Source organism: Danio aesculapii, chromosome 20 (genome assembly GCF_903798145.1).
Source record: "Danio aesculapii chromosome 20, fDanAes4.1, whole genome shotgun sequence".
In the NCBI taxonomy this organism is placed as follows: Eukaryota; Metazoa; Chordata; class Actinopteri; order Cypriniformes; family Danionidae; genus Danio; species Danio aesculapii.
This window is the reverse complement of record NC_079454.1, coordinates 47,005,944-47,024,937: the sequence shown is the minus strand read 5'-3', so window position 1 is coordinate 47,024,937 and position 18,994 is coordinate 47,005,944. Positions and strand designations below refer to the sequence as shown.

At 34.0% G+C, this 18,994-nt stretch overlaps 2 protein-coding genes across 3 annotated transcripts in view; one reads left to right on the top strand and one right to left on the bottom strand.

Moving 5' to 3' along the window:
- The window catches only part of adgrg11 (adhesion G protein-coupled receptor G11), a 59,458-nt gene extending 58,978 nt beyond the window's left edge, over positions 1-480 (bottom strand). Inside the window, exon 1 of the mRNA XM_056481349.1 lies at positions 384-480. Coding sequence (XP_056337324.1) covers positions 384-463 — 80 coding nt within the window. The 5' untranslated portion in view covers positions 464-480. The remainder of the gene's footprint in view (positions 1-383) is intronic.
- A 5,852-nt stretch (positions 481-6,332) lies between these two features.
- Positions 6,333-18,633, top strand: bmf2 (BCL2 modifying factor 2). Of its 2 annotated transcripts, XM_056445508.1 has the most exons (4): positions 6,333-6,456; positions 8,990-9,333; positions 11,730-11,932; positions 15,157-18,633. In XM_056445508.1, exons 2-4 carry the CDS (start codon positions 9,012-9,014, stop codon positions 15,256-15,258), a joined length of 627 nt encoding a protein of 208 aa, XP_056301483.1. In that variant the 5' UTR covers positions 6,333-6,456; positions 8,990-9,011; the 3' UTR covers positions 15,259-18,633. The 2 variants fall into 2 exon arrangements, with proteins under 2 accessions (XP_056301483.1, XP_056301482.1); XM_056445507.1 differs by lacking the exon at positions 15,157-18,633 and having other exon boundaries at positions 11,730-12,100.
- Positions 18,634-18,994: the final 361 nt, after the last annotated feature.

The following is an 18,994-nucleotide window of genomic DNA, read 5'->3' as shown; positions in this document are numbered from 1 at the left end:
ATTATTTTCATTATTTTTTTATGTGGGGGTCAGAATTCAAATTATATAAATGATAGATATCTTATTTTTTAAATGTAAATTTCTGATATGTTTTTGCACTAAAAAGGTTCAATAAAAATATATATTTGACAAAAAAAGCTTCACTAAATATCTGTAGTTACACAATTTAGATCACTGCCATTGTGTCTTATATATTAAACAGTTTAAATCAGCTGTATGCCTGCATTTAAAATCAATCTAATTAGCTTACAAACACTTTATTCATTAAACTAATTAAATTTATCCAGATCACTGGAAGATGGATCACTTCTTTGCCAGTTTCTGCACATTCAAATTGACATATCAATCTGTCTACCCTGAAGCATGATGTCATTCAGTCTTACAGCCATGATGTCACTTCTGATTCGTCTTCGGATGTGTCCATGAGCTGCAGTCTTTTTCGCCGGGGACCCGTTCTTCTCATTTGTCGAATCACACACACACTGCTCTGCACACATCTAAGATTTAAACACAAGAAAACAACACATGAATGCAAAAAAGACTAACTATATATCAGTTATGAGGTTGTAAATGACAATAAAAATGTTTGATATGTAGATTACATATAATTTGATTGTATACACAGCTCAAAGCTAACATTAGAAAGCAAATCATTTGCAGATGAGTTTAAGAAAGATATTAAACTTGTTTTCCAAGCACTCTCGTAAACAACTACACTAATAAAAAGCTTAATGTACATAAAAATAGAGTATGTACATTAAAAATATGTATATAATGTATACATATAAATATGTATATGCATATAAATATGTACACTAAATGACAAAAGTCTTTGATCCCAGTTGTAAAAGCAACAAATAATAACTTGATCATTTGAAAAAGTGTCAGAAGGTAGATTTTTTTCAATGAATCATCTGTTGAACTGCATCCCAATTATCACAAATACTGCAGAAGACCAATTGGAGCCCGCATGGACCCAAGATTCTTATAGAAATCAGTCAAGTTTGGTGACTGAAAAATCATGGTTTGGAGTTGCATTCAGTATAGGGGTGTGCGAGAGATCTGCAGAGTGGATGGCAACATCAACAGCCTGAGGTTTCAAGACATTTGTGCTGCCCATTACATTACAAACCACAGGAGAAGGCGAATTCTTCAGCAGGATAGCGCTCCTCCTCATACCTCAGCCTCCACATCAAAGTTCCTGAAAGCAAAGAAGGTCAAGGTGCTTCAGGATTGGCCAGCCCAGTCACCAGACATGAACATTATTGAGCATGTCTGGGGTAAGATGAAGGAGGAGGCATTGAAGATGAATCCAAAGAATCTCGATGAACTCTGGGAGTCCTGCAAGAACGCTTTCTTTGCCATTCCAGATGACTTTTTTATTAAGCTATTTGAGTCAGAGATGTATGGATGCAGTCCTCCAAGCTCATGATGGAGTCAGACACAATATTAACTCTTTTTCCTCTGCACCATGACTTTATATTCTATACTGGACATTATTTCTGGTAAGTGACAATACTTTTGTCTAAGCAAAGACCTTACTGTCCTAATTAAATAATTAAAAATCAAGGCATGATCATATTTTATTTTGGTAAAATAAGCGTAATCTATTTCCCAGTGATGGGCTGTGGCTGGAAGGGCATCTCTGCTGCTTAAAAACATATGATTAATAAAGGGACTAAGCTGAAAAGAAAGGAATGAATGAATGAATGAAGCGTAATCTAGAGGCCTTTGCCTTTCAAAAAAGCCACTTCTGATGCAAAGTGATCAACTAGAAGTCGAGTTATTATTTGTTGTTCCTAAAACTTGGATAGGCGACAAGACTTTTGTCAGTTAGTGTATAAAAATATGTATATGTACATAAAAAAGAGAGAAATATTGGAAGAGTCAGTCTAATCAGATACTAATGACTGAACAAACATTGTTAGTATGAATCTTAAGTAATTTAATTAAAAGTAAGTTTATTTGTATAGCGCTTTTCGCAATATTTACTGTTTTAATGCAGCTTTATAAAAGGTGCACATTATTGCATTACAATATAATTCAGAAAAATTATGGTTATTAGTTACAATAACTTTATTAATTACTTTAATTAACTAGTAACTAATAATAGCTTTTAACAGTAAAAGTTATTACATATAAACATGGTTAACCTGCAGTTATACAGTATATAGGTGATGTCTGTGTGTAACTGTACACCCTGTGCATAAAGTATGCTAATGAAGGCCTGTTTGTCATATAAAATACTTCTTGCTAAGATCAGAACGGCAGCAACAACATCATGTTTGGCTAGCATTTGGATGACTGACAGAAGCCTAACCACACCCTGCTTTAGCAATTGTGGTTTGTTACTAGGAGTCCACGTTGTTGCTCGGCCAATCAGGGAGCAGAGAAGTTGACCTTCTGCTGTGGGTGTTTCCCTTCAGGGCAAAAGAGAGCAGCCGCAAAAAAAAAACATATGAATGACTGAGAGATCGTCATGAGCAGCCAATGAGGATGCAGCACAGATCCAGCCAATCACAGTGTGTTTCTGTTCTGCCGGACAGTTACCAAGTCTCTGTTACTGCCTGGCTGAGGTGGGAGTGTGAGCCATTGGCTGAAAGTGCTGGAAAGTCAGCTCCTGATTGGCTGAATAATCACACGCCGTTGCTAGGGAGCTGCACCAATCACAGAGAGGCAGAAGTCAGCTGTTTGGTTTCTAGGCAGGATTTACTCACTGAGATGTTTTGGCGGGAGAGCAGGGAGGAAGGAGGGGGGCTGTGGAGTGAAGTGGAGCATGTGATGTGTTTGTGTGTGTGTGTGTGTGTGTGTGTGTGTGTGTGTTTTGCTCTTCCTCTTGTAGGAGATTTCTGATGCAACATGCAGTTGTGAGGGAGGTGTCTCTTGGGCCTCTTGTGATTTAACTCTTTTTTTTTTTAACAGGTCTTTACTATGAAACAAGAACCAATGATGTAGCTGTTGCCACGGAGGCAGCGCCAGCGTTTGTTTTGCCTCGCTCTCATCTCCCGTACCTCCCCGTCCACAGTTACCGTAGAAACAGAGTCACTTTGAGTCTATTTCAATCCTCTTCCTCTAGTCAGTGATTTGTCTCTACCTCGTCCTCTTCTGAAAAACCATCCCAGCATTTCGGCAAAACTAATATCCCTCCCGGCAATGTGTTTGTTGTTGGTCTGTAATGAGTAAAGATTAAGTTAGTAAACAAAAATATTTTAAAAATCACACTATTTCAACTAAAACTACTCTTAAATTCATGTTAATCACCATATTCTTGTATAGTGTTTATATAATACGGCAATTAATCTTCAAACTAGCCACTGCTATCTCAGAGTTTGCGACGCGCAGCAACAGTGTGTGCAGGAATGCTGAGCTCAACGGCTGTCTGAAAGGATGATGTCATCAACAGCGAGTCAGAACAGGAAGATTGTAATATTCAGGTGACTCACTGCCCATTTAGAACAAGTGCACTTGAACTGTGCACTTCAATTCTGGCTTAGGCAGAAGATATGCATAAATAAATGTGAAAATTGGAAATGTGTACAAGTTGATCACAATAGATGTGTTCTCCTGTCCAAACAATATTTAAAGTGATGTCAGGTTGTCAAACTTTTCAAGGTCAGTGCATTTGGGCATGAAAAACTACAAAGCATTAGACTTTCCTGCAGAAATGGAGCATTTGCATTGGCTATGAAATGAAATTTGAAGATTAAAACTCATTGTTTACCAAAAATAATAGTGTATAAGGCTGTACAATAAATCTTTCTAGCATGAAAACCAAACATTTAATAATTATGTTATACTTACTCTATATTTAATATACATTATGTACAGCAATTTATTTAATTCTCAATAGTTTACAGGCCTATAGCCATGGGAGGTTTGGGTGGTTCGGAAGACCCACACCTCACTGACAAAGGTCCAGAATTTGTGCCATACGTGAGCTCATTTGTCTTATTTTGACAGTTGTTGCTAGATCGGATATGGTTGCGGCGGGAAGTTAAGGAGAATTATTTATATTATTTATTAAATTTACCATTTATATTATTTTATTAACATCTACCCCAACCCCAACCCCTAACCCAATCATCACAGTAATGTAAAAACAGTAGTTATGCCGAGTATTATTTATGCTATCTATTAAATTGCCCTATAAATTGTATTTTTTAACAACTTTCCCCACCACAACCCTAAACTTAACCGTCACAGTACTGTAAAAATATTAATTATTGTTATACAGTGTCATAAAAAATGCTGCTTTACTGATGTGCATATCGCACTTCCGGCCGGCCACGTTTCTAGATTTGACCTATTTTGACTGCTATGCCATCATAAATAGTGTAAATAATCCATCAAAAAAGGCTTTAAGACCAAGCTGAATCATCTGTTGGCTGTCGCTTCGGTGTGACTTCAGCTAATCAGTTTTGGCCAATGCTAACAAATATTTTCATTTTACAATCTACCGTACGAGAAGTCATCTTTCGCTAATGCATTGTTTTTAAACAGAGAAAACATTTTACAAATAACTTTTATTCTAAATCTTGCACCTTATTCTTGAAACAAAAAAAATAAGCAATTAAAAGGAGTGAAGCACCAAAAGAGGACCATTCGAAATTGATTTGAAAACTATTTTGGCTATTGCTGTTATCCATGAGTTTAAAACTTTCACAGATTCCTGTTTTTTCTAATGACATATGATGTAATAAATATGTATTTTAAAAATAAAGAATTTCACATTTCTTCATTATAAATCTTTAGGAAATAATTTTGGCATATCAAAAGGTGTGGTTATGATGACCACCCGACAAGCTAATTCAGCAAAAATAATACTTAAAATGTCACTAAAATGCAGTATTTATATCTCATAATTAAATAGAAAACGAGGCGTACCTCGAACCATGCCTTTTATCAGACATTCTACGGGCCTGGTTTATGCAAAAGTCTGCAAGGCTGCCATTTTAAAGTTTCATCATGAGACTGAGGAATCTAACTTAAAGAGTCTGAAGGTAAATGATATTGCAAGTAATGTTAAATTTCTTGCACAGACTGATCATTTTACATTAAGTCAGGAATTTAGTTTTGTTTTGCAAGTATGTGTTTTTTTATTATTGAGGTAAAGTTGGTTTTATATTTGCAGATTCGTTCAGTGACAACTTGTGACACGCTCCTTTTATTGTTTACCACGGTACTTTGAATATTCGCCCTAAAATCACATGCAAGTATGACTTCAAAACAACATTAGCATTATAGGGTATATATGGAAGTATTTGGAAGAACTTTCCAAATTTGTCAGTAACCTGAGTCAAGCGCTTCCGGTGAACTGAATGCCAATACAAAATCGGTGTTTAAGGTCTGTTTTCTTTAAAAAATCTGAGATCTCCACTGCCTGATGACATCCGATATAAAGTGGGTCTTAAAATGTACAAGAAGTACTGCATTGAATTACATTTCCCCCCGCCATGTCTTTAAAATATGAAAATTTATTTTACACCAGCATATTCAATGGAGCTTCTGCGCTATCCTGCTAATCCTGCTAATGGGCGCGTGCGTGTAAACGGCTTTTCATCTCTTTTTACGCTTGAGCAACTAAATGAATGCTAAAGTCTATTTAGCTGATTATATTTTAATTACATTACAGCATCAATGCTGTAAAAGGAACCGTATAAAATGGAAAAAAAAAGTCACATTAACTATTCACCAGAAGTTTATCACTATGGGAAGAAACACTAGCTCTGTATACCCTATTTATTTGACTGTAAACAATGTTATTGGCTACTTTGATAGTCATTGGCTGCTTATATTAGAATTTGCAAAAAAATATATACTTTACTGAAATTATCTTATTAAAGAGAAAGTCCAAATGTGTCAAACCAACTTTATCTTATGTTTTTACTCTCAAAGTAGGCTACTGGAAGTAGGTTAACTTTCGTTTTATGAATCACTAAGAACCACATTTTCAGCTAAAACTATTTTTAATCTTAAAATAAATCTTAAAAGGATGGCTTGAGAGAGAGAAAATGAACAACTTTTCATTTTGGAGTGTACTGTCACTTTAAGATGATTTCGGTCGTGTTAAGTTCTTTAAAAGTTTCTTAATAAACCCAACATCAAAATGACGGCCATTTTAAAACCACCGACACTAATTCCAACACTTCTGATATGACACATCGTCCGAAATGCTGCGTTTGTACTTAAAAAGAGACTGACAAATTCAACACACAAACCCTGACTGACCTTTCCCTCGGGCACCAACAAACCCTTCGACTCCCGCCTCTTTAGCGTAATTAGCATATCATCCCGTGGCGTCAGCCAGGTAGGCGTGGTTTGCAGCGGAGGGCGCAGAATGAAAGCGGAGCGAGTCCGTGTTAGTAAATACAAAACCGAGTGAAGACGGAATAAAAGAGCACTGACACAAAAGCGGAATAAATACAGCACTGACAGACACATATTCAAGCACTGGCGGTGAGTTTCTGTCTTATTTGCTGCAGTTTCATTGTAGATAGCAGGCGTTTGAAAGAACAAGTGAGTCTATTAGTAATAAACAAAGTTTCAGTGATTTTATCTGTGAAAGAAAGTGACTGAAGTGTTAAAGTACAGAATGAAGATCCAAATCTGACATATTCATATTAGATGTTCATGTTCAGTGTAATTTTAACATCAAATATCATATAAAGAAGTCTCATTTGGTCTTGATATTGTGTTTTTACCACGTTAATTGAGGTAAAGTTGGTTTTACATTCGCACATTCGTTCAGTGACAACTCGTGACACGCTCCCTATATTGTTTACCATAGTACTTTATATATGAAGTCTGAAATCACATGTAAGTATGACTTAAAACAACATAAGCGCTATTTAATTGACCAAGAACAATGTGTACTTTGATAGTCATTAGCTGCTAATATGATCTCTCTACTCAGAATGTGCAATTGTTAGCAAAAATTATATTATTAAGGAGAAAGTCTGAATGTGTATGTATTAAACCAACTTTACCTCAATTTTTTACTATGGTATTACCCCGTGGCATATGTTTTAAATGGTTTGCTTTAAGAATTACCTGCTTAAATGAGCTTAAAATAGTAGTAATAGTGAAATACATCATAAAATGGCTTATGGTGGTATTTTAGGCTTATTAGGGTGATCTTTGATTAATCCCTTTCCAATAAACCAGTGTAAACAAGAGTCCATCTAAAACCTCAAACCATCTCAGACTGTTTTATCTGCATAGTTAACAGTGTAATCCTCAATAATCAACTATGATAGTCCGTCTATTAACAGAATCATACCTCAGAAATAGGCTCATAATGAGTTTTTAAATGATTGTTTGTTTTGTTGACTGGAGCATTTGTGCACTGCAAACTAATTAGACATCTGCTCGTGTCTGAAAACCCTCCATGCAATCTGTAAACTTGACTAATTTGGCTGTAGATGCTCCATTTTATAAACAACTATTCTCATCATGATGGCATCTCTACTAATCTGCTCTGTAACTCTCAGCTGATCAGATTATTCATGAGCAGACTTCATAAGCTGATTTGCTTTGTTATGATAGTGCAGGTTTGAATTGTAGTGCTTTCTGGGAAACAACGACAGCAGACTGAAACCTTCTGCAAAGGCCTTAAACTTCCTCTAGTTTGTTTGAGGCTCCTTTGAAATGTTGGCATTTGACGTTTTTGGTGGTTTTGCTTGTGACCATCTTAGTCATCACTCTGTTCACTTGCCAGAAGTTGCACTTAATCGCTGATCTACTATCAGGTTTTATTTGTTCATTGTTAAACCAAATACAGTGTGTATTTAAGCATCTAAATCACTCATAAGCATCTAAATCAGTAGTGGTTGTTAAATGTGGGTGAGCTTTTTCTATGAGATTCAGCACATGCATTAGATTACACACTGATGTGAACTGAAGAAAGAAGAAAAACATTGCTATGTGCACGTTATCAGAAGCAACCAATCATATTGCTGTGCATATTATGGCATGGAAAAATAAATATGCCTAACAGCCTTTAAATATAGAGCACTGACAGAACACTTGGTTTTTACCATCATTTGGTACATATTTAAAGGCACATGGTGGTAGATATTAAATATATAATACATTTAAATTTTATTATGTTGCATTGTGTCGCCACTTCCAATATTTCCAATTCCAAAATAAACTAGGATTGGGCGATATATCACAAAAATCTCATATCATGATATAAATCATCTCATATCTTAATAATTATATAGTATCATGATATAGTACAATTTCTGTAAATTAAATAATAATACATTAATAATAATTCATTATAAATAAAATTATTAATTAACAAATAATTAATTTGAAGTATGAAATCTATTCATTCATATGTGATCATATTTCTCGCTTTATTTAAAACTTCAGCGCAAATGTTTGATTAAAAATGTTGAAATAAAATAAATAATAATAAATAAATGAACACCATTATTACAGGTCCGTCATAAAATAAAAAATATTACTAATTAAAATGCAAAAATGTAAACATTGCATTTTTAAGATTGCGACTTCTCACGATGCTGTTATTTTGTCTGCATGCCCATGATTAATATTGCGCTCATATAAAATATAAAAAATATTAATAAAAACAATGTATTTTAGGACACAAAAATAAACAATAGAGCATAATATCAAACACTATACTTTTTATTGTGTTCATACGATATATATCATCATTCCTTCATTCCTCCTTTTTTGGTTAGTCCCTTTATTAATCAGTCACCACAGCGAAATGAACCACCAACTTATCCAGCATGTTTTATGCAGCGGTTGCCTTTCCAGCCGCAACCCAACAACGGGAAACTATATATCATCATATTGCACATGATAATGTGAACCATTGGTCCTGAAGCCAAAACAATGCACTAGAAAGAAAAACAGAACCTAAACTAAACTCTCCCGAGACTCATTTTTTCAAATAAAACAGAACCAAACGAAACAGCATGTGAACGGTGGCATAATCTGTGATATATTTCAGGGCGGTTTTGCTGACTCCGCCGATGGATGATGAGGAGGATGAACAGCTTCCTCGCTGCTGTGAAACGCCGCTAAGAAACAAGCGCTCAGAGAAGCGAGACGCCCACGGTGGAGACGTGGGACAAACAGCTCACAGACACGCATCCACACAGACTGCCGGCTCTGTCCTCAATTCAGCGAGAGACGCAGATATGGCACCGTTCCAGGGTTCAGAGAGAGAAGCATTATCTCTCTGCAGAGCTGTGGGTGCTAGGACTGCATTCAGGGCTCCCTGTGGAACCGGGAGCCTTGTTTCACTTACTATGGGCCCCGGAGCCCGGGGTGGGCCAAGAGCACTTTTTCATGGTAGGGAAACACAATGGGCATCATTTCCATGATTATGGCAATACAGTTGAAATGATTAACTTCTCTGAATATTTTTTTCACCATTTTCCTGTTTTCTTCAAACATTTCTAAACGTAATAGTTTTAGTAACTAAACTAATTTCTTTCATCTTTGCCATGACAGTCCAAAATATTTTACTAGATATTATTTTGAGATACTAGTATTCAGCTTAAAGGGACATTTAAAGGCTTAACTAGGTTAATTAAGTTAACTCGGTTAAAGTTAGGATAATTAGGTTAATTAATAGTTTGTTCTGTAGACAATCGAAAATAAATATAGCTTAAGGGGGCTAATAATATTGACCTTAAAATTATAAAATAAAAATAAAAACTGCTTTTACTGCTTAAGACTTTCTCTAGAAGAAAGAATATTATAGGAAATAAATGATAGTGTTATATTATTATTATTGTTGTTTTTATTAATATTAATAAAATATATTCTTTTAGAAATACACATTTGAAATGCATTTTAGAAATGACTAATGACATGTTATTTTTATGTTATAATATTTGTATTATTATTGATTTTTATTAGTATAAATAAAATGTACCATTTTAGAAACAGATGTTTAATATACATTTTAGTAATGACTAATGACATGTTATTATGTCAATGCAAAGTTTTATTATTATTATTGTTTTTTTCTTACTATTAGTGCTGTCAAATGATTAATTGTGATTAACTGCATCCAAGATAAAAGTTTGTATTTACGTGGGTATAAATACACACACACATACTGTATATAATATACAAAAGAAATACATTTACATATACATCATTCCCCAGTGATGTGTTGCAGCTAAAAGGGCATCCGCTGCTGAATAAGTTGGTGGTTCATTCTGCTGTGGCAACCCCAGATTAATAAAGGGACTAAGCTGAAAAGAAAATGAATGAATAAATGTATATATTATTTGTATTAAATATTAATATTTATGGCAGCACGGTGGTTCAGTGGTTAGCACTGAGCCAACAAGGAGCAAGGAGGTTGCTGGTTGGAGTCCCATCTGGGTCAGTTGGCATTTCTGTGTGGAGTTTGCATGTTCTCCCCGTGTTGGCGTGGGTTTCCTCCGGGTGCTCCGGTTTCCCCCACAGTCCAAAGACATGCGCTAGAGGTGAATTGAATAAACAAAATTGTCAGTAGTGTAAAATGATTTTTGCCAGTTGTTCATATTATTTATTTAAATTGAGCAGAATCAACAAAATTCTTGAGGGTTTTTTGGGACAACTTAATTTTTTTATATTCAATCCAATTAAATTAGCAAAAACAATTAAGTTACCATAATCGATTTGTGTTGGGACAACATGAAGAAATTGTGTGGAACCCAACATTTTTTACAATGTTTGAGTGTGTAGGTGTGTGAATGATTGTGTATGGGTGTTTCCTAATACTGGGTTGCAGCTGCAAAGACATCCGTTGTGTAAAACATATCCTGGAATAGTTGGCGGTTCATTCTGCTGTGGTGACCTCTGAAATAGAGACTAAGCCGATGGAAAATGAATGATTAAATATTTATATTTAAATATAAACAAGCACTCTATACAATAGTCCTGCACATATTTATAAACGCCACAAAAACACACTACGCACAGATATATTTTGTAAATAGAAACTTTTATTTTGGATGTGATTAATGATTTGACAGCACAAAATTACTATTAATAAAATATACTCTTTTAGGTATACTCGTTTTAAATGCAGTGTTTCTCAACCACGTTCCAGGAGGACCCCCAGCTCTGCACATTTTTCATGTCCCCTTAATCAAACACACCTGATTCAGATCATCAGCAGAGACTGAAACACCTGTAATGGCTGTGACAGACAAAGGAGACATCCAAAACATACAGCGTTGGTAGTCCTCCAGGAACATGGTTGAGAAACACTGTGAGATGCTATTACAATGTTAACGCAATGTTATATTATTACCGTTTTTATTACTGTAAATCAAATTATTATTTTAGAAATACACATTTCAATGCATTTTAGAAATGTTATGTTAATGCAATATTATATTATTATTGTTTTTATTAATATGAATAAAATTATACAATTTTATATGCATTTGTAGTAATGACTAACAGAATTTTTATATAACGTTAATGCAATGTTATTATTTTTTATCTCCATTAATAAAACATTATTTTAGCAATACAGATTTTAAATGTATTTTCCAAATGACTAAAGTAATGTAGAATATACTTGACCAAATATTACATGATACATAAATAATTACAAACTTATACAACGGTAATCCTTAATTATTTATGTAATATTATAATATAAAATAAAATTAATAATATAAATAAACAATTATAATTTGATACACCAAAATAATATAAACGTTGTTTTAATTTTGAAGGAAATGCTGGATTTCGTGCACACTTCCCTGCGCTGTTCGAACCTGCCCTGGATGGCTTACAAAACGCTGAACAGAGAGAGCAGGACGAAGGCAGACCCGAAGAAAAAGAAGACGATCGCGATGCAGGGATTAGCGTGGAGGTTCAGATTGGACGTAAATTACGTGAAATGGGGGATCAGTTTCAGCAAGAGCATCTTCAGCTGGTAAGAGTCATTCACATCAGACTGATTCATTTCTTCAAGGCCGCTGGGTTTCAGATGTGTGTGGTCAGAAACGGGCTTTTATTGTGGTGGTTTCAGTCACGATGCAAAATGACATCATTGTCTGCTATTTCAGTGCTGAATATGCAAATTCTCAAGAGGGAGCAATGACATCATTGTTGATTTATGCGTCCTGTTTACTTTTAGATTATATTAGAGATGAAACCAGATAGAGGATTTAGCCTACTAGATGATGCTTAACTTATTATTCGTGGTCAAATTATTAGTTTATTTGAGTAAATAATATAAGATATATGCGGATAAACTTTTTAAACATACAATTTTATAATATAATTTCAAACAAAATGGTCGGATGAGACTTTTTATAGTGGTAGATATGTCTTAAAATGCCATTAAAAGTGAAATGTTAGTATTATTTGTATATATATTAGACTTATTTATATTCATTCCTGTCTTGTCTTTAATTCAAAGTGACATTAAAGACAAGATAGGAATAATAAACTCACGCCCTCTGCATTATGGTTAACAGGGGTCTAAATTTAGGTTTATCAAGTGTTTAAAAGTATGAAAGTTCAGCATTTACCCATGCCGGCAGCAGTCGGTGTGTGTGTGTGTGAGCTCAGAAAGAGGATGTGAAGTGTGTTTATACTGCCTGCTAATTTTAGAGTCTGACTCAAACTCCACGTCAGCAGACATGTGACCACAATCTGAAATGTAGGCTAATGTAACACCTTTAGTAACACTCTGTGTGTGTGTGTATGTGTGTGTTATATGCTGAGCTGCTACAACTGAGACGTGTTCATGAATATGCAGATTGCACATGTTATAAAATATGAAGTGACATGAGCTCAGAATACAATCCAAAACTGAAACTTCATGTTCCCACAAGAGAGCCTAAGGGATGTTGAATGATTTAAAAACTTGAAAGATGACACTTCAATTAAGAATAAATGGGTCAGATAATAAGTTCATCTAACTCTTTTAGCTTGCCTTTGGTTAGAGAAGCTGCTTATGCAACACGCTGCAATAGTACAAATCCCGCCCGCACCGGACTCCTGATTGGTTGCTTTAACTGTCAATCAAACGGGGTTTGGAAGGAGAACGGAGTTTGAAGTGTAGATGTGTGTGACAGCGCCATCTCATGGTTGTTCACTGACAGTGAACTAAAGACACGAACACAACATTGACCCTGTTGACTTTCTTAAAGGGATAGTTCACTAAAAAAATGACGTACTCAAAATTTATTCACCCTCAAGTGGTTTAAAACAGAAAAGAAGATATTTTAAAGAACAAAATAAAATAAAATGTCTTCTTTTGTGTTTAACAGAAGAAAGAAAGTCAAACAGGTTTGGAACAAGTGAATTATGAGTAAATGATGACAAGAATTATCCCTTTTCTAGACAAATCTGGCATTATCCTTTATGATTTTTTTTTACTATAATTATTCTTTTATAACATTCTTTTATAACTTTTGGGGTTGGAACTGAAATATGCAGGACACCAGCCCTCCAGGACCAAGTTTGGGTACCCCTGGACTAATTTAATGCAACCAAAAATCACTATTTACTAAAAAATAAGTCACATTATTTAAGGTAAAATTATGTGTATTTTCATTAGGACTGCACAATATATAGTGTCAGCATTGATATAAAATGTGCTAGTCTGCAATAGTCACATCGCAGAGATCTGCAATGTAGTTGGGATTGTAATTGACCAGATATTAAAATTAATGGATAATTAGTGGAGTAATTTACATTTTAACCTTAGAGTGGAAGTTTATTACTTGCATGTGTTTTACAGGCCTGACTGTAAGCATTTAACGCCAACTTGAGCCATTTGGGCACAATAAAATAAAGTTTGTAGCTTCAAGATTAATTGAACATTATATAATTACTTACATTGAAAAAAATTATTCAAAGATGACTCCTTGGATTTACTAAATTAAGTGGTTGTAAACTATTTATTTGGGCTGAATTTAAACGAACAAATTAAGTTGAACATTACAATATTTATTCAGTTTGATTAAATTCATCCCATAAATTGTTTGCAACAGTTTTGCAGACATCTTTTTACAGTGCAATTAAAACGATACAGTGTTAATACAGGGTTTCTGCAAGTTTCACCAAGTTAAATTTAAGACTTTAAAGACATTTTTAAGACTATTACAAATGAAATTTTTGACTTATACAGGGCTAAATGCTAAGGATTTTATTTGAATATCACAGTTGAAAAAAGATTTTCTCTTGCCATATCAAAATATTATTATAATTTAATACATTTAATAATAAAACAATAAGAATTTAATAATAAAAATTCTAGCCAGGTCAGTATCTTCAGCAGTAAATAAGTGGAGAAGGTTTAAACAAATGTTACTGTAAGGTACGTAAATGAGACTAGAATTGTTGGTGATTGTATAGGTGTTAATGGCCAGATTGGGTAGCTATACATGAACAAAGCAAAATTAAGAGCTGTAAAAAGATTTAAGCCCTACAACACAATATTTCAGTAGATTTAAGAGTTTTTTAAGGCCTAAACCATAGCTTTTGAAATTTAAGACTTTTTAAGACCCTGCGTACACCCTGTGATATTATTATTATTATACAGTGATTATTTAATTTCTGCTTCTGAATACTGTTTGACTCCCCAGAAAACAATAAATCATTGATTATTTGCATCTTTTGTCTGTTTTACTTAACTATTTTTAATGATATTTAATGCAGATACGCTCCCTTACAGAATCACTCCAATTTATCTAAAATTATGAATGCTTTACAAGCTATTCAAGTAATCTGGTGAAATTGCATTCATATCGCAATGTATATCGCAGTGAATGAAAATATTGCAATGTCAGTTTTTTCCAACATCATAATTTTCATTATAATGCTTTCTCTTGTAAATTAAATGCAATATCTTCATTGGCTTATGATAAAATAGTCAACTTATGTTTATTTTTCTGCAGTTTTTTTCAAAGGGGCCAGATGACGAGAAGTTTTTTCTTTGTTAAAGCTATTGACAAAAGAAATGCAATCTAAAATCATTATTTTCATCATTATCAACACATTTTCAAGTGACATTATTAAAAGTAAACAGTACACATTGTATGGACTTCAATAATAATGCCTCCTCTCACTAATTAAATGCAATATCATTGGTTTATTCACAAAAGTCTACCTATGATTAATTATTTTTGGTTTATTTTTCTGCAGTTTACTCAAAGGGGCCAAATGGGTTTGTTCCAGCTCATGACGTCGATCTACAACTTCCTTTTTCCTCAAGAGAGACCCCAAATTGCAAGAGCCCACAGATGAAAGCACACAACGCACTTGTTCAGGACCCAGTCTGACTTTTGCATAAAGCTCTGACATGCGCAGATCTGGGTTAATGTGACTGAAAAAGAAGGTTGCCGCTGGTCGGAGACTTCTCTCCTTTTTCTGAAGAAGCCATACTCAAAGTGGAGCATTGGTGGAAATTTTCTGCTGGCCGCATATCAGTATGAGCATATTAATATTCTGCCTTATGTTTCCCCCAACGTACATTTACATATGAGTGGATCTCAGAGCAGTGAATGCCTTAAAAATCCCTCAGAAGGAAGAACTGCTTTAATAGGCAAAGAGCTGTGAGAATACTCAAGGTCCACATACAGTGATGTGTGCGTTTGAGTATTTGTGGTGATTTACATACACCTACTGAACCTGGACGCATCTAGAAGACTCCTGGTGTATCATGGCTTGTGCTTGGTTCACTGCTGTTATCCTCAGTCCTATTGAAGGACAGGATGGATAAGAGATGTAATCTAGAGGCCAGTAACACATTTCATAAACAACGGACACACAAGAACTGAAAAGGTTTGCAGAAAACAACTTAAACATCAGGTTTTACCTGTCTATCAATAATGAGCCATTTCCTAGAACAACATGGGGACTAATATGAATTTTGTGATTTCAAAATGTTAAAGATTGTGTTTAGACATGATGAAAACAATTCAGTTTACAACAATTCAGATATATTAGTTTGCCTTAATGAATTCTACTGTCATATATCTCACAGACTTTACATAATGCCATGGTTTCTCTCAGGCACTGAAGTATTACTTTAGAAATCAGTGTTCAAAACATCTTAGTAATTGGTGAAGATCAACTGTGCTCAAAGAGCAATACACCAAATCATCTTATACAGTTCAACTCAAGCGATAAATGCAATCAAAACCAACAAATCCATTATGAAAACCTATACGTTCTGTATTAGTATGTATATGTCAATTATAACTATGAAGAGGTTTATATTAGGCTACTGTAAATGTCTTAAGAGGGAATGCGTTCTCAAAGGGATATTTCGCTAAACTATTATTATTATTTCATCATTTACTCACCTTTATGTCATTTCAAACATTCCTGTATTACTTTCTGTATTTTCGTCAGGTATGGCGTCTTAATTAATTTTGGCGGGAGGTAAAGGAAGGCTGAGGTAACGACGAAAATCGTCTAAACCCATTCAAAACTAATAGGAAAACTTCCATCTAGGACGTTTATACATCCGCAAAAAATTCTATATGGCGTCTACCCAAGTTTGTAAATGATTACAGTTTTTATTTTAACGCGAATTATCCCTTTAAGCACGAGGACGACGATGAACTCAGATGTATTAGATTTATTTACAGAGCGCCCAGAGAAACGGTTAGCTCGCGTCATCACGTGACTTGCTCATGACCTGGCGCGATATGAATATTTAAGAGTTTGTATATGATAAGATTTAAAGCGAGGGATTTTATTTTCCATATATATATTTGTAAACTCACAATGTAAAGTGAAAGTAATATTAATATGAGATTTATAATTTAAGTTATTACAGAATAGATATCGTTCCATGCTTTCTTTTGTGGTACAATCTTCTGAGGTGCCTGTACTTTGCAGTTTACAATTTGACATGGTTTGCTTGTGCAATGCATTATCGATAGATTTAATCACAAATGTCGTCTGTACAATGTTATTAGAGACCATGAAGACGGTGTGAATATCGTCAGAGTCCACTCAATCCACATTATTATCATTCCGATCTACACTATCAGTCAAAAGTATGCAAACGGTAAGATTGGTGAATGTTTTAAGAGAAAGAATTTCATTTATTTGATATTAAAAAATAAAGTAAAAACTGTGAAATAGCCGATGATTACAATTATAAATGTTTTGTAATTTAATGTAGTTTTAAATTTGATTCCTGTGACTCAATGCTGAAGTTTCATCATCATAATAGCTTATATTCGCAATCTTTTTAATTATAAATGTATTAATGATTTAAAAAAGCTTTCAAAATTATAACTTTTACTTGGACTTTCTTTTTATATTGAAGAATCATAAAAGTAAAATGTAGGCCTCTTACAATTTCCACAATATGAATCAGGACAAAAGGTTTTCAGCACTGATATTTGCCATTATTAGAGATTTTGTACCAACAATAACTGATCATAATAGATCATATTACAACGATTTCTCAATGATCACCGAAGACTGGAGTAGTGATGCTGAAAATTCATCTTTAAATCACAGAAATAGATTAAATTTGAATTTAAATTCAATAACAAAACATTGTAATAACATTTTACTGTAATTTTATCAAATAAATGTAGCCTTGGTGAGCCAAATTAGTTTAAAACATTAACAAAATCTTACCGTTTCTCAGAGTTTCATTGATTTAATTCACAACAAGGGACTTTGTACATTAATCAATATTCCTCAAGATTGTAAATGTACCCAAATTCTCCCAAAGACTCTCTTTTTCCATAGGTTATAGGCCTACAAACCAATGAAAATACAAATTCAAATCATAAACAAAACTCTAATGAACAACAGCAAAAGCAAAAAACCCAATGTTCACAAAGTTATTTTTAAGAAGCAATCTCTTAACAATATACCTAACATTCTCTAAGAGATTGTTGTATGAAATTCCACTCATGTGATGCTGTGAAAAAAAAAGCAGTATGACCAAAAGAGGTTTTTCAAAGTGGAATAATGCAATAGCTGTACCTCAAACCAAACTTTTGACTGCTAGTGTATACGATTTCAGCTCATTTTCTCTGGCCGGAGGTGATTTTTCCAGTGCTGTGCTGTGCTTGTCCTGTTGTTCTTCAGACAGGTGTGCCTCATGCTTGTGTATTGGTAACAATGACACTTGCAGACAATCAAAACAGCTGAAGGTGCCTTAGAACAGCAGGCCGACGATGAGGATTTGATGCCAACATTTCGAGCACCCAAACAAACAGACAACTGTGGATTATAGGTCACAAATGAACATGTGGATTTTTGAATACCTCCACCTAAACACCAGGGAGCTCAAATAGACTTTGAATGAACAATGACGGACAGGAACAGGCTGCTGCTGCTGCCTCATTTATCTGAAATGCCCTTTCAAATGCACTTGTTTCAGAAAAAGAAGTCAAAAGAAGAAAAAAAAAAGGTCTAAAACGGCAAGCTGTTTTTACTTTTATTTTGGAATGTGTACGGGACGTTACTGCGGATTGTTTTTTAATTTTGCTACTTAAAGTAATTATACAGTTTGATAAATATATGATAAAATGCTGTTATAAAACTGTCAGATAAGATGTCTTTTTTACCTATATATCACAAATGCTGTCATATAAATGCTGAAACTTTTTTCTGCAACCGTCACTGCATTAAAATATTTATGGATACTCATTTGACCTCACCTTGCGATTATTTTTCCACACATATACACACACACATACGTACATATACATGTATATATACGTAAATATTCGTGAAATATTATTAGTCGAATCATTATATAATTAATAACATTATACTATATTAATATCATTATATTATACTTATATCATATTCATAATTATATAACAACTATAAATCTATAGTTAAAAATTGTGTCGGTGTATGTATGTACAGTTATAGTCAGAATTAATAGCCCTCTTTTGAAATTTATTTTTTACATATTCTGCAAATGATGTTTAAAAGAGCAAAGAAATTTTCACAGTATATTTGATAATATTTTCCCTTCTGGAGAAAGTTTTATTTG